General features: G+C 54.0%; 1 protein-coding gene across 1 annotated transcript in view; it reads left to right on the plus strand.

Annotated features, from left to right (window-relative positions):
* The first annotated feature begins 6,074 nt into the window (after positions 1 to 6,074).
* Positions 6,075 to 22,604, plus strand: part of LOC146063096 (uncharacterized) — an 85,597-nt gene continuing 69,067 nt past the window's right edge. The window contains exons 1-7 of the mRNA XM_083175109.1: positions 6,075 to 6,104; positions 7,201 to 7,314; positions 7,583 to 7,709; positions 10,498 to 10,603; positions 11,167 to 11,270; positions 11,822 to 11,911; positions 16,189 to 16,287. Coding sequence (XP_083031235.1) covers positions 6,075 to 6,104; positions 7,201 to 7,314; positions 7,583 to 7,709; positions 10,498 to 10,603; positions 11,167 to 11,270; positions 11,822 to 11,911; positions 16,189 to 16,287 — 670 coding nt within the window. The remainder of the gene's footprint in view (positions 6,105 to 7,200; positions 7,315 to 7,582; positions 7,710 to 10,497; positions 10,604 to 11,166; positions 11,271 to 11,821; positions 11,912 to 16,188; positions 16,288 to 22,604) is intronic.

Raw genomic sequence — 22,604 nt, forward strand, 5'->3', positions numbered from 1 at the left:
TTTGTGACACCTGCACCTCTATAGTGATTGGTGCAGGTGAGTTATGGGCAGGACAGATGCTTGTTTGGGATCCTACAGCCTGCTGCCAACATCCAAGATGGCCACAGAGGAACCCAGGCCTCAGATCACCTCTTCCAGCACCCCCTCCTGTTGGCATCAGTGACATTGAGGACGGGAGATGTGCTGCAGCGCACACATCGCACCGGAGGAGGAAGAAGACCCAAGTCAGGATCCCGCCAAGAGCCTCACTCCCTGGGCCGGGCACCACTAGACAGGTAAGCACCAGTCGGGGAACATGACAGTACTGATGGCCACCAGACACTGAGCAGGTATGTGAGGATATTTCTTGTGGAAAGCTTTAATCAATTTAGGTGCATGAATTTCTGAGGCATTGGACCAGGATCTTTCCTCAGGACCATAACCCTTCCAGTCAAGGAGATACTGTAAGTGTCCATGATAGTACCTAGATTTTAGGATCGCTTTTACTTCAAACTCCTCATCACCATTTTCAATTGGGGGACTTTTAGGTAACAAACAATGAAATCGATTTAGTATAAGTGGACAGGTGTTCGGAATATGGAAGTGAATAGGTAATTTTACTTGTAGGTTGCCGGATTGATAACCTTGGTGATAGAATAAGGACCGATGAAATGTCCTTTGCGTCCAAACTTTAAAGTGTTCCCTGAAAACTCACCTCTTCAGGCAAGCCTATCTTATTTATATACCGCACCCATAATCCTCTGAGGCACTTATGTATTATATAGCTTCCCTTCTGGACTTGGAACTTGGTCTGACCTTGTGTTTCCCTCCTATCTTTTATATATTTAGCCAGATCTGTCACTCATCCCCTGTGTATATAACACTCCCGCCCAGCTGGATACACAAACCCGCCCCCCCCCCCAGGGAAAAGTGTTCTATGTGTATAACATTCTACACACCCCACCCCCTTGACATCACCTCCCCCCGCCCAGCCAGGGCTACAGCCACCATCAACCATTACTCTGGAACCCCCCCTCTCTGCCAGCAAACCCCCCCCCCCGACCCCCCTCCTGCGATTCGCGGGTCCCCCGTGCCCCCCCTCCTGCGAATCGCGGGACCCCGGCGACCCCCCCTCTCGCGATTCGCGGGCCCCCCCGTGTTCCCCCCCTCCCGCGATTCACGGCACCCCCCGTGACACACACACACGCGATTCGTTGCAAAAAACCCCCCCTGCGACCCCCCCCCCTTCCGCGATTAGCAGGACCCCCGGGACCCCCCCTCCCGTGATTTGGGGGACCCTCCGCACCCCCCCCCCTCCCGTGATTCGTGGCACCACCCGTGCCCGCAATTTGCGGCCCCCCTGTACCCCCCCAGCCGCGATTTGCAGACCCAAGCCCCCTCCCGTGATTCGCAGACCCAAGCCCCCTCCCTCTATTCACGGCACCCCCGGTGGACACCCTCCCACTATTTGCGACCCCAACTCCCACGATTGGCGGAACCCCCGTGCCCCCTCCTGCGATTCGCCGCGCCCCCCTCCCGCGATTTTCAAACCCCAGCCCCCTCCCGCGATTCACGGCACCCCCCTCCTGCGATTTGCAACCCCCCCTCCCGCGATTCCCACCCCCCTCATTCTAGCCCCCTCTGCGCCCCCCCCTCCCGCGATTCATACCCCCCCAAAAAAATTACTTTGCGGATCCCCACCCCCTCCCGTGATTCACGGCGGCCCCCGCCCCCCCATTTGAGGACCCCCTCCCGCGATTTGCACCCACCGCGACCCCCCCTCCCGCGATTCGCGGCACCCCCGTGCCTCCTCCCGCGATTTGCCGCGCCCCACTCCCATGATTCGCTGCGCCCCCTCTGGCACCTCCTGCGCCCCCCTCCCACGATTTGCGACCCCCCATGACACACACCCCCCTTAAATCACACACCCCCTCCCACGACCCCTCCCGTGATTTGCAGACCCCCTCCCGCGATTTGCGGACCCACCTCCCATGATTCACGCCCTCCCCACCTCCCACGATTTGCGGCCCCCCCGTGACCCCCCCTCACGGGTTTTGCGGGCCCCCCACGACTCCCCCCCCGCGATTCGCGGCACCCCCCCCTCGACCCCCCCTCCAACGATTCACGGCACCCCCCACGCCCCCCCTCCTGCGGCCCCACTGTGCCTCCCTCCCGTGATTCACGGACCCCCCCCCCCCCTCCCGCGATTTGCGGCCCCCCGCGACCCCCCTCCCGCGATTCACGGACACAGCATCCCCTCCCGTGATTCGCTGTGCCCCCCTTCTGCGATTTGCAAACCCCCTCCCGTGCATCCCCCTACGACGGTGTGAAGAGCGCCCGTAGGGCGCGATGAATCACCTAGTATCCCTATAGATTGTAAGCTGTCTGTTGTTACCCAGTTTGTTTTATCACTGTCTACTATTGTAAAGCACAACGGAATCTGCTGCGCTGTATAAGACACTGTAACGGAATCTGCTGCGCTATATAAGACACTGTCACGGAATCTGCTGCGCTATATAAGACACTGTAACGGAATCTGCTGCGCTATATAAGACACTGTAACGGAATCTGCTGCGATATATAAGACACTGTAATGGAATCTGCTGCGCTATATCAGACACTGTAGCGGAATCTGCTGCGCTATATAAGACACTGTAACGGAATCTGCTGCGCTATATAAGACGCTGTAACGGAATCTGCTGCACTATATAAGACACTGTAACGGAATCTGCTGCGCTATATAAGACGCTGTCACGGAATCTGCTGCGCTATATAAGACACTGTAACGGAATCTGCTGCGCTATATAAGACACTGTAACGGAATCTGCTGCGATATATAAGACACTGTAACGGAATCTGCTGCGCTATATAAGACACTGTAACGGAATCTGCTGCGCTATATAAGACGCTGTAACGGAATCTGCTGCGCTATATAAGACGCTGTAACGGAATCTGCTGCGCTGTATAAGACACTGTAACGGAATCTGCTGCGCTATATAAGACACTGTCACGGAATCTGCTGCGCTATATAAGACACTGTAACGGAATCTGCTGCGCTATATAAGACACTGTAACGGGATCTGCTGCGCTATATAAGACACTGTAACGGAATCTGCTGCGCTATATAAGACGCTGTAACGGAATCTGCTGCGCTGTATAAGACGCTGTAACGGAATCTGCTGCGCTATATAAGACGCTGTAACGGGATCTGCTGCGCTATATAAGACGCTGTAACGGAATCTGCTGCGCTATATAAGACGCTGTAACGAAATCTGCTGCGCTGTATAAGACGCTGTAACGGAATCTGCTGCGCTATATAAGACACTGTCACTGAATCTGCTGCGCTATATAAGACGCTGTAACGGAATCTGCTGCGCTATAGAAGACGCTGTAACGGAATCTGCTGCGCTATATAAGACGCTGTAACGGAATCTGCTGCGCTGTATAAGACGCTGTAACGGAATCTGCTGCGCTATATAAGACGCTGTCACGGAATCTGCTGCGCTATATAAGACACTGTAACGGAATCTGCTGCGCTATATAAGACACTGTAACGGGATCTGCTGCGCTATATAAGACACTGTAACGGAATCTGCTGCGCTATATAAGACGCTGTCACGGAATCTGCTGCGCTGTATAAGACGCTGTCACGGAATCTGCTGCGCTGTATAAGACGCTGTAACGGAATCTGCTGCGCTGTATAAGACGCTGTAACGGAATCTGCTGCGATATATAAGACGCTGTAGCGGAATCTGCTGCGCTATATCAGACGCTGTAGCGGAATCTGCTGCGCTATATAAGACACTGTAACGGAATCTGCTGCGCTATATAAGACGCTGTAACGGAATCTGCTGCGCTATATAAGACGCTGTCACGGAATCTGCTGCGCTATATAAGACGCTGTCACGGAATCTGCTGCGCTATATAAGACGCTGTAACGGAATCTGCTGCGCTATATAAGACGCTGTAACGGAATCTGCTGCGCTATATAAGACGCTGTAACGGAATCTGCTGCGCTATATAAGACGCTGTAACGGAATCTGCTGCGCTATATAAGACGCTGTAACGGAATCTGCTGCGCTGTATAAGACGCTGTAACGGAATCTGCTGCGCTGTATAAGACGCTGTCACGGAATCTGCTGCGCTGTATAAGACGCTGTCACGGAATCTGCTGCGCTGTATAAGACGCTGTCACGGAATCTGCTGCGCTGTATAAGACGCTGTAACGGAATCTGCTGCGCTGTATAAGACGCTGTAACGGAATCTGCTGCGCTGTATAAGACGCTGTAACGGAATCTGCTGCGCTATATAAGACGCTGTAACGGAATCTGCTGCGCTATATAAGACGCTGTAACGGAATCTGCTGCGCTATATAAGACGCTGTAACGGAATCTGCTGCGCTATATAAGACGCTGTAACGGAATCTGCTGCGCTATATAAGACGCTGTAACGGAATCTGCTGCGCCATATAAGACGCTGTAACGGAATCTGCTGCGCCATATAAGACGCTGTAACGGAATCTGCTGCGCCATATAAGACGCTGTAACGGAATCTGCTGCGCCATATAAGACGCTGTAACGGAATCTGCTGCGCTATATAAGACGCTGTAACGGAATCTGCTGCGCTATATAAGACGCTGTAACGGAAGCTGCTGCGCTATATAAGACGCTGTAACGGAATCTGCTGCGCTATATAAGACGCTGTAACGGAATCTGCTGCGCTATATAAGACGCTGTAACGGAATCTGATGCGCTATATAAGACGCTGTAACGGAATCTGCTGCGCTATATAAGACACTGTAACGGAATCTGCTGCGCTATATAAGACACTGTAACGGAATCTGCTGCGCTATATAAGACGCTGTAACGGAATCTGCTGCGTTATATAAGACGCTGTAACGGAATCTGATGCGCTATATAAGACACTGTAACGGAATCTGCTGCGCTATATAACAACCTATAACAGAATCTGCTGCGCTATATAAGACGCTGTAACGGAATCTGCTGCGCTGTATAAGACGCTGTAACGGAATCTGCTGCGCTATATAAGACACTGTAACGGAATCTGCTGCGATATATAAGACACTGTAATGGAATCTGCTGCGCTATATAAGACACTGTCACGGAATCTGCTGCGCTATATAAGACGCTGTAATGGAATCTGCTGCGCTGTATAAGACGCTGTAACGGAATCTGCTGCGCTATATAAGACACTAACGGAATCTGCTGCGCTATATAAGACACTGTAACATAATCTGCTGCGCTGTATAAGACGCTGTAACGGAATCTGCTGCGCTATAAAAGACCCTGTAACGGAATCTACTGCGCTATATAAGACACTAACGGAATCTGCTGCGCTATATAAGACACTGTAACGGAATCTACTGCGCTATATAAGACACTAAAGGAATCTGCTGCGCTATATAAGACACTGTAACATAATCTGCTGCGCTATATAAGACACTGTAACGGAATCTGCTGCGCTATATAAGACACTGTAACGGAATCTACTGCGCTATATAAGACACTGTAACGGAATCTGCTGCGCTATATAAGACACTAACGGAATCTGCTGCGCTGTATAAGACACTGCAAATAAATAAATATATAGCACTCAGCACCTGCGTATATCTGTATCTAGGTGTATGTACCTGTATATAGGTGAGTGTACCTGTATATACTGTAGCACTCAGCGCCTGTGTGTATCTGTATCTAGGTGTATGTACCTGTATATAGGTGAGTGTACCTGTATATAGCATGTGGGCGGGGCTATGTGACAGGTGGGCGATGTTGTATGCCATGTGGGCGGGGCTATGTGAGAGGGGCGGTGTTGTATGACATGTGGGCGGGGCTATGTTACAGGCGGGCGGGGATGTTTGTTATGTGGGCGGGGCTATGTGACAGGTGTGCGATGTTGTATGACATGTGGGCGGGGCTATGTGACAGGCGGGCATGTGTGTTATGTGGGCGGGGCTATGTAATAGGTGGGTGGGGTTATAGACTATGCATATGAATAGGTAATAATATGTGGGCGAGCACATGTGACAAGTTGTTGGGCGGGGTTGTAGTTTTGACCCGCCCACCTGCAGTGACGTCATGTTCGGTAACTTGGCAGACCAATTACCGGTGACTTCTGATTTGATACCGTTGAAGGGGGCGTTGCCTGAAGGTACAGGTCGATTCCCCTGACGTCACAGAACAGATCCCGGATGTGCCGCGCATGCGCTGTACTGCTGTCATGGCGGCGCCCTGTGTACGGAGAACCCTCTGAGGATCATCAGCTTCTCTATCCCCGCACCCGCAGCGCTGCCATGTGCCCAGGTACCCGTGTGTGTGCGACGTCACCCTCCCTGTGCTGCACTGGGTGCCTGTGTGACGTCAGCCTGTCGCCGTGTGTGTGTCTGTGACGTCACTCTCTCCTTTCTGCCCCATGTGTTTATGTGTGACGTCACTTGACATCATCCACTTCCTACTGTCCTGTCTGTGCGACGTCACCCTCCGTGTGCTGCACTGGGTGCCTGTGTGACGTCAGCCTGTCGCCCTTTGTGTGTGACGTCACTAGGGTGACCAACTCATCCCTTTAATCCGGGACACATATTAATTACACAGGTTCTGTGGCAGTTTAAAACCAGGTGAAAGCCAGCCACAGAACCTGTGTAAATAATATGTGTCCCGGATTAAAGGGATGAGTTGGTCACCCTAGACGTCACCCTCTACCTCCTGCCCTGTTTGTGTGTGTGACGTCACCATCTCCCTGCTGCCCCATGTGTATATGTGTGACGTCACTTGACATCATCCTCTTCCTACTGTTCTGTGTGTGTGATGTCACCCTCTCTGTGCTGCACTGGGTTCCTGTGTGATGTCACCCTGTCCCTGCTGCCCTGTGTGTGTGATGTCACCCTCTCTGTGCTGCACTGGGTTCCTGTGTGACGTCACCCTCTGCCGTATGCCCTGTGTGTGACATCACCCTCTGCCTACTGCCCTGTGTGTGATGTCACCCTGTCCCTGCTGCCCTGTGTGTGTGATGTCACCCTCTCTGTGCTGCACTAGGTGACTGTGTGTGATGTCACCCTCTCTGTGCTGCACTGGGTTCCTGTGTGTGATGTCACCTTGTCCCTGCTGCACTGTGTGTGACGTCACCCTCTCCCTGCTGCCCCATGTGTTTGTGTGTGATGTTCTGTAGAATTGCTGGTTAGTTGCTGAATTGTGGTCTCCTCCGCAGGTCACTGAGGCGTTGCGGCTGGTGCGCTATTCTCGTCGCGTCCCCTGTGAATGTCCCAGCTCTCCGCCAGTTCTGCGAGAAGGAGGCTGCAGCATGTCCGCCCACGTGTATCCGGTCAGTGGCCCTCCTCTGTCCTCGGACATTAGGGTTATGATGTTCTGTCAATGTGACAGGCTGGTGATTAGTATTACGTAACATTGATTATACCAGTAATTCCTCAGCGTGTTACAGTGCCCTCTGTCACCCCTGTGCTGATGATGTCACCCATCAGTTTGCCCCTGTGGTGATGTCACTGCTGGGTCACGTTTCCGTGCCAGGCTGACCTATGTGCACCATAGACTGATCTCTGTATGATTATAACCGCGCTGAGCTTCCTCCGCAGGTGTCGGTGACCTTCCACGACGTGGCGGCCTGCTTCTCCGCCGAGGAGTGGGGGGTGCTGGAGAACTGGCAGAAGGAGCTGTATAAGAAGGTGATGCGGGACATCCATTCTTCCCTGGAGGCCATGGGTATGTCAGCGGCTGTCACTCATTTGCTCATATACTCCTAGTGTCATCCATTCTTCCCTGAAGGCCATGGGTATGTCAGCGGCTGTCACTCATTAGCTCATATACTCCTAGTGTCATCCATTCTTCCCTGAAGGCCATGGGTATGTCAGCGGCTGTCACTCCTTCGCTCATATGCTCCTAGTGTCATCCATTCTTCCCTGGAGGCCATGGGTATGTCAGCGGCTGTCACTCCTTCGCTCATATGCTCCTAGTGTCATCCATTCTTCCCTGGAGGCCATGGGTATGTCAGCGGCTGTCACTCATTCGCTCATATGCTCCTAGTGTCATCCATTCTTCCCTGGAGGCCATGGGTATGTCAGCGGCTGTCACTCATTCGCTCATATGCTCCTAGTGTCATCCATTCTTCCCTGGAGGCCATGGGTATGTCAGCGGCTGTTACTCATTCGCTCATATGCTCCTAGTGTCATCCATTCTTCCCTGGAGGCCATGGGTATGTCAGCGGCTGTCACTCCTTCGCTCATATGCTCCTAGTGTTATCCATTCTTCCCTGGAAGCCATGGGTATGTCAGCGGCTGTCACTCATTCGCTCATATGCTCCTAGTGTCATCCATTCTTCCCTGGAGGCCATGGGTATGTCAGCGGCTGTCACTCATTCGCTCATATTCTCCTAGTGTCATCCATTCTTCCCTGGAGGCCATGGGTATGTCAGCGGCTGTCACTCATTCGCTCATATGCTCCTAGTGTCATCCATTCTTCCCTGGAGGCCATGGGTATGTCAGCGGCTGTTACTCATTCGCTCATATGCTCCTAGTGTCATCCATTCTTCCCTGGAGGCCATGGGTATGTCAGCGGCTGTCACTCCTTCGCTCATATGCTCCTAGTGTTATCCATTCTTCCCTGGAGGCCATGGGTATGTCAGCGGCTGTCACTCCTTCGCTCATATGCTCCTAGTGTCATCCATTCTTCCCTGAAGGCCATGGGTATGTCAGCGGCTGTTACTCATTCGCTCATATGCTCCTAGTGTCATCCATTCTTCCCTGGAGGCCATGGGTATGTCAGCGGCTGTCACTCCTTCGCTCATATGCTCCTAGTGTCATCCATTCTTCCCTGGAGGCCATGGGTATGTCAGCGGCTGTCACTCCTTCGCTCATATGCTCCTAGTGTCATCCATTCTTCCCTGGAGGCCATGGGTATGTCCGCGGCTGTCACTCATTCGCTCATATGCTCCTAGTGTCATCCATTCTTCCCTGGAGGCCATGGATATGTCAGCGGCTGTCACTCATTTGTTCATATGCTCCTAGTGTCATCCATTCTTCCCTGGAGGCCATGGGTATGTCAGCGGCTGTCACTCATTCGCTCATATGCTCCTAGTGTTATCCATTCTTCCCTGGAGGCCATGGGTATGTCAGCGGCTGTCACTCCTTCGCTCATATGCTCCTAGTGTCATCCATTCTTCCCTGGAGGCCATGGGTATGTCAGCGGCTGTCACTCCTTCGCTCATATGCTCCTAGTGTCATCCATTCTTCCCTGGAGGCCATGGGTATGTCCGCGGCTGTCACTCATTCGCTCATATGCTCCTAGTGTCATCCATTCTTCCCTGGAGGCCATGGGTATGTCAGCGGCTGTCACTCCTTCGCTCATATGCTCCTAGTGTCATCCATTCTTCCCTGGAGGCCATGGATATGTCAGCGGCTGTCACTCCTTCGCTCATATGCTCCTAGTGTCATCCATTCTTCCCTGGAGGCCATGGGTATGTCAGCGGCTGTCACTCATTCGCTCATATGCTCCTAGTGTCATCCATTCTTCCCTGAAGGCCATGGGTATGTCAGCGGCTGTCACACATTCACTCATATGCTCCTAGTGTCATCCATTCTTCCCTGGAGGCCATGGTTATGTCCACGGTCGTCACTCCTTCGCTCATATACTCCTAGTGTCATCCATTCTTCCCTGAAGGCCATGGATATGTCAGCGGCTGTCACTCATTTGTTCATATGCTCCTAGTGTCATCCATTCTTCCCTGGAGGCCATGGGTATGTCGTTCGACAGTATGTTGGTCGACATGGGTCTAGGTCGACAGGACATTAGGTCGACACAAGCATTCAGTCGACAGTCAAAAGGTCGACATGGGGTTTTTCACTGTTTTTTTACCCGAATGTCGACATAAAAACATATATGCAATAACCAGTGAGAATGGGCAAAATTTGCATTTAATCCTGTCTCTAGTGATAACCAACCAACCAATCAGCTCCTATCTGACATCTTTCAAACACAGCCTGTGACATGACAGGCAGGCGCTGATTGGCTGGCTGCTTATCACTTGTGAAGTTTAGTACATCTGACCCGTAGTCTGAATGGCAGTGTTGTCGGTTTCTGCTGCCTCCACCGTAGTGATGCGCTAGTAGGGGGGGGTGGGGGGGGTGTGTTATTTTGATGTCCGAATGTCTTCATGGGCTGTACGACGACCTCGCATGTAGCTGTTCCATTGTTATCGCACCCACATTTGTGTGGAGGCTGCGCACAAATCAGAGCCTCCGCTATGCAGCCAGGGGTGGAGGTCTGGGCACTCGGGGATGATGCGAAGGGATTTTAATAGAGAAAGCGGGCAGGTGAGCGGGGGGTACCCAGGCCGGCCGTCGGGTCACTTGCCTTATATCACAATAGAAATGTCCAGTGTTATCCGGTGTTATCTGCTTGGCCGTGCAGCATCGCCGGTACCTGGGGGATAACGTAGGGACTGTACCGGGACATTATCCTACTTGTAGTAACCGCAGATCCCTGTCGGCTTCAGGCTTCCAGATCCTCAACCCCGATGTGTTGTGCCGGATAAAGAAGGTGAAAGATCTGTACATCGAGGTCTGTGAGACGGAGCGTGGCGTTGTCAGTGCAGATAAGATGTCCGTCCGTGCAACTGTCATCGCTAGGGAAAACAACACTCGCAGGCTGCCCCCCGCAGCACCGGTCATCTCTAGGGAAAGTACACTCGCAGGCTGCCCCCCCCCCGGCACCGGTCATCTCTAGGGAAAGTACACTCCCAGGCTAGGGTAGGGACAGTCACACCTCTGTGGTACATGGCAGGAGTGGTGTGGCACGATAGGTATGTACACAGGGACACACCTGTGGGTGGGGTTAGGGTGGCACACCTGGGGGTGGGTGTATGGGGGGCACACCTGGGGGTGGGTGGGTGTATGGGGGGCACACCTGGGGGTGGGTGGGTGTATGGGGGGCACACCTGGGGGTGGGTGGGTGTATGGGGGGCACACCTGGGGGTGGGTGGGTGTATGGGGGGCACACCTGGGGGTGGGTGTGTGGGGGCACACCTGGGGTGGGTGTATGGGGGGCACACCTGGGGGTGGGTGTATGGGGGGCACACCTGGGGGTGGGTGTATGGGGGGCACACCTGGGGGTGGGTGTGTGGGGGCACTTCCCTAATGACAGTCCTCTATCTCTTTCCCCGCAGCCTCCTCTCCCAGAGAACAAGGCCGCCTTATGGGGCTGAAGCAGGAGAGGTTCCCCACCCGGACTCCTGCAGGAGGAGAGGAGCCAAGCCGGCCGCACACTCAGGTGAGAGCTTGCTGGTATCTCCATCTTCTCGCTCTTGCTCCCGTTGTCATGGGTGCGGCTTATTATAGCGATAGTCCCCTGAGCCCACTCAGTGACACTGTCAGTGCCGGCCGGAGTTATGAGGCAGCGATGCCTCGTGGATCTCCCATCGCTCCCTGTGATGCCACAGAGAGGGACTGATGAAAGATGTAATAGTCTGTGTCTCCCCCCTACAGGTACATAATGGGATTGCACCCTATAAACTAGGTGTCTGAGAGGCTTCAGGAGATGTGCCACATCCGGCGTAGCCCCCAGGTCATGTGACTCACCCCCCCCATTCAGTATAATAAGGCTGAAGCCTGTAGTATTACACCCCCCCCCCCCCCCCCCCCCCCCCGAGCCCCAAGTCTGTGTCGCCCTGGTTTCAGGTGTCCCCGCGCTGCGTGGTGTACTGAGACGAATGACGAGGTCTCGATCTCTGAGTATAACGCAGCGCCGGCAGGCCGGACCTGTCTGTATGACCAGTACCAGTAGGGGACGCTGTACCTGAGTAATGTCTGCTTCCTCCACAGATGGTAGCCCGGATATATTACTGAGGATAAAGCAGGACGGCCTCTCACCTTTCCGTGACCTTCCGCAGCAGAGCCCCACCCACAGCGCCGGTAAGTCCGCAGCCTGAGCACCTAATGCAGTACAGAATACTTCTGGTTACTGCCCACTAGTGGGCGCCACTCGATCAGCGTTGTGATGTAAGTGTCAGCAGATATCACCTGATCTTATGGGGGAAATTTACTAAGAATACAAATACAAAAAATTGTATTAGTATTCTTGGTACGAATGAAAACGACTGCATACGTCGTATGCAAAGTCGTGTTCCGGAGGGGGATTTACAAAGCAGTCATATACGACTGCTTTGTAACCCTCCGATGTCGTAGTAATTCGTATTAGCTGGCCGTATATACAGCCGCTAATACGAATTCCTACAGGCAGCCTGCACGGATCAGTCAGATCCATCATATCAGTCAGATCCGTCATATCAGTCAGATCCGTCATATCAGTCAGATCCGTCATATCAGTCAGATCCGTGCAGGCTGCAAGGTGTAGAAAAAAAAAAACAGCGTGGGGTCCCCCCCACAGCTGTAACCAGCACCAGGCTGAAAGAGCTGGGGCTGGTAATAAAAAATCAGGAAACCCGACAAATAGGGGTTCCCCGATATTTTTTTTTATTTATTTTTTTTACAACCAGCCCCAGGCTCCAGGTCCGGGGCTGGTTCCCAAAATACGGGGGACATAATGACTAGGGGTCCCCCGTATTTTAAGAACCAGCCCCAGGCCAAACCAGCCAGCAGGGTAATGTCACAGCCGGGGGACACTTATTATATAAGGTCCCGCGGCCAAAGCATTAACCTACCGACCAGTCAGCCTGGCCAGGGGCCCTGGGGGAGTGGGGACCCCCCAATGAAGGGGTTCCCCCCTCCAGGACTTACCTGACCAGGCTGAAGCCTGGTGCTGTCCCCGGTGACCCTGTGCGGTGGCCACTGTGCTGATTTCAGTGTAAAAAATAGAATAAAAAACTATTGTTTTTAACTGTGGAACTATGAGTCCCAGCAAGCCTCCCCCGCAAGCTGGGACTGGGAGAACCACAAGTCCCAGCCTGCGGGGCATTAAAGGGCCCGCTGGCACTTGTAGTTCCACAATAAAAAAAAGTTAAATAAACACACACTGACACACAATAAAAATAAAAGTTTAATACATACATTACACACACATACTGATACTTACCTATCTTGAGGCCGTAGGTAGGTCCCGGGGCTCCAGGGCTTCAGAGTCCGGGGCTCCAGGGCTTCAGGATCCGATGAAATCCTTAGGGGGAACCTGTGGAAGGAAATCCTACTCACCAGGTCCTGTGGCGAAGATCCCGTCATCTCCGCCGTAGTCCACCGCATCAGCCGCCGGTACCCGCTCACGGACTGAGAGGCGCAGAGATCTTTCATCTTCTGCGCCTCTCCACTGAATGATTCTATTGGGCGCTTAGCGGCCAATCAGGAGCTGAGAAAGTCGCATAGTAAATGCCAAAAATAAGTATACACCAAAAAAAAATTACGAAAATACGATTTATTTTTTTCACAAATTTTTGTTAGTAAATTCCCCCTATGTGTCTACCTCAGGGGTCACTAAAACACAGATCTATGTAGCTATGGGCCTAATTCAGACCTGATCGCAGGGCAGATTTGTTCTCTGCTGCACTGCAGGGGGGCAGATGTAACATGTGCAGAGAGAATTAGATTTGGGTGAGTTATTTTGTTTCTGTGCAGGGTAAATACTGGCTGCATTATTTTGACACTGCAATATAGATTTATTCTTCAGGACACGTCAGGGGCCACAGGCTTGACAGTGGGTAGTGGAGTGGGAGAGAAGCTTCCAGCACCCTAGAGGTTAAACTTCTCTCCCCCCCCCCCTTCCCGCAGGCAGACAGGCTCCTCCTCTACCCCGCCCCCAGGCCAAGGGACCGTATGTGTGTATGCCCCGGGCGCCCGGTGTGTGTGCCCCCGCCACCCGGTGTGTGTGCCCCCGCCGCCTGGTGTGTGTGCCCCGGCCGCTCCCACAACATCGCTGGGACTGCCGCATCTGCTGGTTATACCAGCCGATGAGCGGCTTTGAGGATGGCTTTGCATAGCGCTCCGCTATGCAAAGCCGTCCACCCCCTGCTGTCGGTGCCGGTCAGGGGGAAAGGCGCTCAGTGTGTATGCAGTGAGCTGCTTTCCCCTCAGCGATGAAAGCGATCATCGCTGTCCCATACACGCTGGCCATAGTCACCCAGGGTGTATGGACCTTTACTTCATTTTTTTTTTCCAGATCTCAGACTCCGTCTCTCCCTTTCCTGATTGCTCCTGAACCAGAACCTCACTGTGGGGACACCATTCTGGATCCACCAGTGGACCCTTCTCACCACGGATGCCACAATACGACGATGGTGACTTCTGTCAACCACCAGGGCGGCACTCGCAGTCGGGCCGCCATGGCGGAGACATCCTGTCTCTTTCATTAGGCGGAAAAGAAGATCCCTGCTCTCTCAGTGACCTTTATCCAGGAGTACTGAATTGGGAAGAGGACTTCCTCAGCCATCAGACCTTGGATACTGGTGAATGGGCCCTCCATCCAGAGGTGTTCCAGATGCTGGTACGACAGTGGGGCAGACCCAAAGTGAACTTGATGGCCCCTCGCCACATCTAAAAAGTCCCCCTGTACAGGTCCAGGACTCGCGACCCAGGGGCTTGCATGGTGGATGCCCTGTCTGTTTCGTGGCCGTTTGCACTAATGTACACCCCCCCCCCCCATTTTCACTCCTGTAAAGCGCAACGGAATATGCTGCGCTATATAAGAAACTGTTAATAAATAATCCTCAAGCTGAAGGCGGCGTGCTGATCCTGGAGGCTCCACATTGGCCCATACGGATCTGGTTCTCGGATCTGCAGGCCCTGTCTGTGGTCCCTATGATTCCTCCACCCCTATGCCCCGACCTGCTCTCTCAGGGTCCGTGTCTAGGCGTCTGGCTTTGATGGGGTGGCTGTTGAGACCTCCCTGTTATTAACCAGGGGCTTTAACTCGAGTAATCTCCACCATGCTCAAGGCGAGGAAGTCTTCCTCAGCGGGGGCTTATCGCATTTGGCAGGCTTATTTTGCTTGGTGTCGGATTCGCCACTTCAATCCCAGGACTTACTGTACCACCTGGCTAAGATTCTGGTCCTTCTCCAGAACGGTCCTCCTTGGATGTTGTCCGGGCATTGCAGATCCATGTGCGCCGCGCTAGACCTTTCCGCAAGTCAGACTTTCTCTTCGTACTCTAGGGGTTTCAGAAGAGAGGGTGGCCTGCCTCTAAGCTGGATTCATTCTGTCAAGGCAGGCTTACTTGGGCGCCTCCCTCCTGGTTCCGGCAGGGGGCACGGGCACATTCCACTAGGTCTGTGGGGGCATCTTGGTCTGTTAGGGGCTGCGACTTGTTCATCCGCCAATACATTCTTGTGCTTTTACACTTTTGACACGTTTGCCTCCCAGGACTCGGCCCTTGGCCAGAGTGTGTTTGCTGCGGCACAGAAGCGCCCGCCCCCCCCCCCCCCCCCTTAGGTGGCTGCTTTAGGACGTCCCAATGTAAACCTGTGGCCCCTGATGTCTCCCGAAGGAGAAAACGAGATTTATGTCTTACTTGGTAAATCTTTCTTCGAGGACGTCAGGGGCCACAGGGATCCCTCCCTACTTTCGTTACAGTTAAGTTACAATTATGTTATATTGTCCCTCTGAGGGTACTAACGTGTTCAGAATGTGTTTCTGTGTGGTGCTTCTCTTCCTTCCCTTGGCCTGGAGGCGGGGTAGAGGAGAGGAGGAGCCTGGCTGCCTGGGGGGGGGGCAGAGAAGTTTAACCTCTAGGGTGCTGGGAGCTCTCTCCCAATCCACTATCCACTGTCAAGCCTGTGGCCCCTGATGTCCTCGAAGAAAGAGATTAACTAGGCAAGACATAAATCTCATTACCAGTTTGAACACACCTCACCCAAATCTAACTCTCTCTGCACCTGTTAAATCTGCCCCAGCTGCAGTGCAGCCTGGTGTTACCAAGATCTCTGTGGAAATTTTACATCTGCCCCAGCTGCAGTGCAGCCTGGTGTTACCAAGGTCTCTGTGCACATTGTACAACTGCCCCAGCTGCAGTGTAGCATGGTGTTACCAAGGTATCTGTGGACATTTTACATCTGCCCCAGCTGCAGTGCAGCATAGTGTTACCAAGGTCTCTCTGCACATTGTACATCTGCCCCACCTGCGGTGCAGCATGGTTTTGTCCATTTTGAGAACATATTTGCCCTGCGATCAGGTCTGAGTTATCGTCTACTGTATGTGGAAGATGTAACTGGGGTCAGGGATAATGCTGTCTCCTCTGTATACACAGCGGAACCCATCGCCACGTCCATGTTCTCCCTACAGCGAGAGGAGGAGAAGACGGTACATCCCGCGGAGAGGTCAGAGGTCAGGACCGGCCAGTTACACAGTGAGTCCGCGTGCGTCCGGATATAGATGCGCGGTCATACGTTCTGCACTGGTCATTATAGTGATATTATACGGGGACCGCCCCCTGCTGTAACCTGCCTGTGCTCCGTGGTTGGTCCCCGTGATACCGCAGCGGCCGGATATAGATGCGCGGTCATACGTTCTGTGCTGGTCATTATAGTTATATTATACGGGGACTGCCCCCTGCTGTAACCTGCCTGTGCTCCGTGGTTGGTCCCCGTGATACCGCAGCGGCCGGATATAGATGCGCGGTCATACGTTCTGTGCTGGTCATTATAGTGATATTATACGGGGACCGCCCCCTGCTGTAACCTGCCTGTGCTCCGTGGTTGGTCCCCGTGATACCGCAGCGGTCGGATATAGATGCACGGTCATACGTTCTGTACTGGTCATTATAGTTATATTATACGGGGACCGCCCCCTGCTGTAACCTGCCTGTGCTCCGTGGTTGGTCCCCGTGATACCGCAGCGGCCGGATATAGATGCGCGGTCATACGTTCTGTGCTGGTCATTATAGTTATATTATACGGGGACTGCCCCCTGCTGTAACCTACCTGTGCTCCGTGGTTGGTCCCCGTGATACCGCAGCGGCCGGATATAGATGCACGGTCATAGGTTCTGTGCTGGTCATTATAGTTATATTATACGGGGACCGCCCCCTGCTGTAACCTGCCTGTGCTCCGTGGTTGGTCCCCCGTGATACCGCAGCGGCCGGATATAGATGCGCGGTCATACGTTCTGTGCTGGTCATTATAGTGATATTATACGGGGACCGCCCCCTGCTGTAACCTGCCTGTGCTCCGTGGTTGGTCCCCGTGATACCGCAGCGGCCGGATATAGATGCGCGGTCATACGTTCTGTGCTGGTCATTATAGTGATATTATACGGGGACCGCCCCCTGCTGTAACCTGCCTGTGCTCCGTGGTTGGTCCCCGTGATACCGCAGCGGCCGGATATAGATGCACGGTCATACGTTCTGTGCTGGTCATTATAGTTATATTATACGGGGACCGCCCCCTGCTGTAACCTGCCTGTGCTCCGTGGTTGGTCCCCGTGATACCGCAGCGGCCGGATATAGATGCGCGGTCATACGTTCTGTGCTGGTCATTATAGTGATATTATACGGGGACCGCCCCCTGCTGTAACCTGCCTGTGCTCCGTGGTTGGTCCCCGTGATACCGCAGCGGCCGGATATAGATGCGCGGTCATACGTTCTGTGCTGGTCATTATAGTGATATTATACGGGGACCGCCCCCTGCTGTAACCTGCCTGTGCTCCGTGGTTGGTCCCCGTGATACCGCAGCGGCCGGATATAGATGCGCGGTCATACGTTCTGCGCTGGTCATTATAGTGATATTATACAGGGACCGCCCCCTGCTGTAACCTGCCTGTGCTCCGTGGTTGGTCCCCGTGATACCGCAGCGGCCGGATATAGATGCGCGGTCATACGTTCTGTGCTGGTCATTATAGTGATATTATACGGGGACCGCCCCCTGCTGTAACCTGCCTGTGCTCCGTGGTTGGTCCCCGTGCTACCGCAGCGGCCGGATATAGATGCGCGGTCATACGTTCTGTGCTGGTTATTAGAGTAATATTATACGGGGACCGCCCCCTGCTGTGCGCTGCCTGTGCTCCGTGGTTGGTCCCCGTGATACCGCAGCGGCCGGATATAGATGCACGGTCATACGTTCTGTGCTGGTCATTATAGTTATATTATACGGGGACCGCCCCCTGCTGTAACCTGCCTGTGCTCCGTGGTTGGTCCCCCGTGATACCGCAGCGGCCGGATATAGATGCGCGGTCATACGTTCTGTGCTGGTCATTATAGTTATATTATACGGGGACCGCCCCCTGCTGTAACCTGCCTGTGCTCCGTGGTTGGTCCCCGTGATACCGCAGCGGCCGGATATAGATGCACGGTCATACGTTCTGTGCTGGTCATTATAGTGATATTATACGGGTACCGGCTCCTGCTGTAACTGCCTGTGCTCCGTGGTTGGTCCCCCCGTGATACCGCAGCGGCCGGATATAGATGCGCGGTCATACGTTCTGTGCTGGTCATTATAGTTATATTATACGGGGATCGCCCCCTGCTGTAACCTGCCTGTGCTCCGTGGTTGGTCCCCGTGATACCGCAGCAGCCGGATATAGATGCGCGGTCATACGTTCTGTGCTGGTCATTATAGTGATATTATACGGGGACCGCCCCCTGCTGTAACCTGCCTGTGCTCCGTGGTTGGTCCCCCGTGATACCGCAGCGGCCGGATATAGATGCGCGGTCATACGTTCTGTGCTGGTCATTATAGTGATATTATACGGGGACCGCCCCCTGCTGTAACCTGCCTGTGCTCCGTGGTTGGTCCCCGTGATACCGCAGCGGCCGGATATAGATGTGCGGTCATACGTTCTGTGCTGGTCATTATAGTGATATTATACGGGGACCGCCCCCTGCTGTAACCTGCGCGCTGCCTGTGCTCCGTGGTTGGTCCCCGTGATACCGCAGCGGCCGGATATAGATGCACGGTCATACATTCTGTGCTTGTCATTATAGTGATATTATACGGGGACCGCCCCCTGCTGTAACCTGCCTGTGCTCCGTGGTTGGTCCCCGTGATACCGCAGCGGCCGGATATAGATGCGCGGTCATACGTTCTGTGCTGGTCATTATAGTTATATTATACGGGGACCGCCCCCTGCTGTAACCTGCCTGTGCTCCGCGGTTGGTCCCCGTGATACCGCAGCGGTCGGATATAGATGCACGGTCATACGTTCTGTGCTGGTCATTATAGTGATATTATACGGGGACCGCCCCCTGCTGTAACCTGCCTGTGCTCTGTGGTTGGTCCCCCGTGATACCGCAGCGGCCGGATATAGATGCACGGTCATACGTTCTGTGCTGGTCATTATAGTTATATTATACGGGGACCGCCCCCTGCTGTAACCTGCCTGTGCTCCGTGGTTGGTCCCCCGTGATACCGCAGCGGCCGGATATAGATGCGCGGTCATACGTTCTGTGCTGGTCATTATAGTTATATTATACGGGGACTGCCCCCTGCTGTAACCTGCCTGTGCTCCGTGGTTGGTCCCCGTGATACCGCAGCGGCCGGATATAGATGCGCGGTCATACGTTCTGTGCTGGTCATTATAGTTATATTATACGGGGACCGCCCCCTGCTGTAACCTGCCTGTGCTCCGTGGTTGGTCCCCGTGATACCGCAGCGGCCGGATATAGATGCGCGATCATACGTTCTGTGCCGGTCATTTATAGTGATATTATACGGGGACCGCCCCCTGCTGTATCCTGCCTGTGCTCCGTGGTTGGTCCCCGTGATACCGCAGCGGCCGGATATAGATGCGCGGTCATACGTTCTGTGCTGGTCATTATAGTGATATTATACGGGGACCGCCCCCTGCTGTAACCTGCCTGTGCTCCGTGGTTGGTCCCCATGATACCGCAGCAGCCGGATATAGATGCGCGTTCATACGTTCTGTGCTGGTCATTATAGTTATATTATACGGGGACCGCCCCCTGCTGTAACCTGCCTGTGCTCCGTGGTTGGTCCCCCGTGATACCGCAGCGGCCGGATATAGATGCGCGGTCATACGTTCTGTGCTGGTCATTATAGTTATATTATACGGGGACCGCCCCCTGCTGTAACCTGCCTGTGCTCCGTGGTTGGACCCCGTGATACCGCAGCGGCCGGATATAGATGCGCGGTCATACGTTCTGTGCTGGTCATTATAGTTATATTATACGGGGACCGCCCCCTGCTGTAACCTGCCTGTGCTCCGTGGTTGGACCCCGTGATACCGCAGCGGCCGGATATAGATGCGCGGTCATACGTTCTGTGCTGGTCATTATAGTTATATTATACGGGGACCGCCCCCTGCTGTAACCTGCCTGTGTTCCGTGGTTGGTCCCCGTGATACCGCAGCGGCCGGATATAGATGCGCGGTCATACGTTCTGTGCTGGTCATTATAGTGATATTATACGGGGACCGCCCCGTGCTGTAACCTGCCTGTGCTCCGTGGTTGGTCCCCGTGATACCGCAGCGGCCGGATATAGATGCGCGGTCATACGTTCTGTGCTGGTCATTATAGTGATATTATACGGGGACCGCCCCCTGCTGTAACCTGCCTGTGCTCCGTGGTTGGTCCCCGTGATACCGCAGCGGCCGGATATAGATGCACGGTCATACGTTCTGTGCTGGTCATTATAGTGATATTATACGGGGACCGCCTCCTGCTGTAACCTGCCTGTGCTCCGTGGTTGGTCACTGTGATACCGCAGCGGCCGGATATAGATGCACGGTCATACGTTCTGCGCTGGTCATTATAGTTATATTATACGGGGACCGCCCCCTGCTGTAACCTGCCTGTGCTCCGTGGTTGGTCCCCGTGATACCGCAGCTGCCGGATATAGATGCGCGGTCATACGTTCTGTGCTGGTCATTATAGTGATATTATACGGGGACCGCCCCCTGCTGTAACCTGCCTGTGCTCCGTGGTTGGTCCCCCGTGATACCGCAGCGGCCGGATATAGATGCGCGGTCATACGTTCTGTGCTGGTCATTATAGTTATATTATACGGGGACCGCCCCCTGCTGTAACCTACCTGTGCTCCGTGGTTGGTCCCCGTGATACCGCAGCGGCCGGATATAGATGCGTGGTCATACGTTCTGTGCTGGTCATTATAGTGATATTATACGGGGACCGCCCCCTGCTGTAACCTACCTGTGCTCCGTGGTTGGTCCCCGTGATACCGCAGCGGCCGGATATAGATGCGCGGTCATACGTTCTGTGCTGGTCATTATAGTGATATTATACGGGGACCGCCCCCTGCTGTAACCTGCCTGTGTTCCGTGGTTGGTCCCCGTGATACCGCAGCGGCCGGATATAGATGCGCGGTCATACGTTCTGTGCTGGTCATTATAGTTATATTATACGGGGACCGCCCCCTGCTGTAACCTGCCTGTGCTCCGCGGTTGGTCCCCGTGATACCGCAGCGGTCGGATATAGATGCACGGTCATACGTTCTGTGCTGGTCATTATAGTGATATTATACGGGGACCGCCCCCTGCTGTAACCTGCCTGTGCTCCGTGGTTGGTCCCCGTGATACCGCAGCGGCCGGATATAGATGCGCGGTCATACGTTCTGTGCTGGTCATTATAGTGATATTATACGGGGACCGCCCCCTGCTGTAACCTCCCTGTGCTCCGTGGTTGGTCTCCGTGATATCGCAGCGGTCGGATATAGATGCGCGGTCATACGTTCTGTGCTGGTCATTATAGTGATATTATACGGGGACCGCCCCCTGCTGTAACCTGCCTGTGCTCCGTGGTTGGTCCCCGTGATACCGCAGCGGTCGGATATAGATGCGCGGTCATACGTTCTGTGCTGGTCATTATAGTTATATTATACGGGGATCGCCCCCTGCTGTAACCTGCCTGTGCTCCGTAGTTGGTCCCCGTGATACCGCAGCGGCCGGATATAGATGCGCGGTCATACGTTCTGTGCTGGTTATTATAGTTATATTATACGGGGACCGCCCCCTGCTGTAACCTGCCTGTGCTCCGTGGTTGGTCCCCGTGATACCGCAGCGGCCGGATATAGATGCACGGTCATACGTTCTGTGCCGGTCATTATAGTTATATTATACGGGGACCGCCCCCTGCTGTAACCTGCCTGTGCTCCGTGGTTGGTCCCCGTGATACCGCAGCGGCCGGATATAGATGCGCGATCATACGTTCTGTGCCGGTCATTTATAGTGATATTATACGGGGACCGCCCCCTGCTGTATCCTGCCTGTGCTCCGTGGTTGGTCCCCGTGATACCGCAGCGGCCGGATATAGATGCGCGGTCATACGTTCTGTGCTGGTCATTATAGTGATATTATACGGGGACCGCCCCCTGCTGTAACCTGCCTGTGCTCCGTGGTTGGTCCCCGTGATACCGCAGCGGCCGGATATAGATGCGCGTTCATACGTTCTGTGCTGGTCATTATAGTTATATTATACGGGGACCGCCCCCTGCTGTAACCTGCCTGTGCTCCGTGGTTGGTCCCCGTGATACCGCAGCGGCCGGATATAGATGCGCGGTCATACGTTCTGTGCTGGTCATTATAGTTATATTATACGGGGACCGCCCCCTGCTGTAACCTGCCTGTGCTCCGTGGTTGGACCCCGTGATACCGCAGCGGCCGGATATAGATGCGCGGTCATACGTTCTGTGCTGGTCATTATAGTGATATTATACGGGGACCGCCCCCTGCTGTAACCTGCCTGTGTTCCGTGGT

This window comes from Crinia signifera, chromosome 3, assembly GCF_055691185.1.
Source record: "Crinia signifera chromosome 3, ASM5569118v1, whole genome shotgun sequence".
NCBI lineage: Eukaryota > Metazoa > Chordata > Amphibia > Anura > Myobatrachidae > Crinia > Crinia signifera.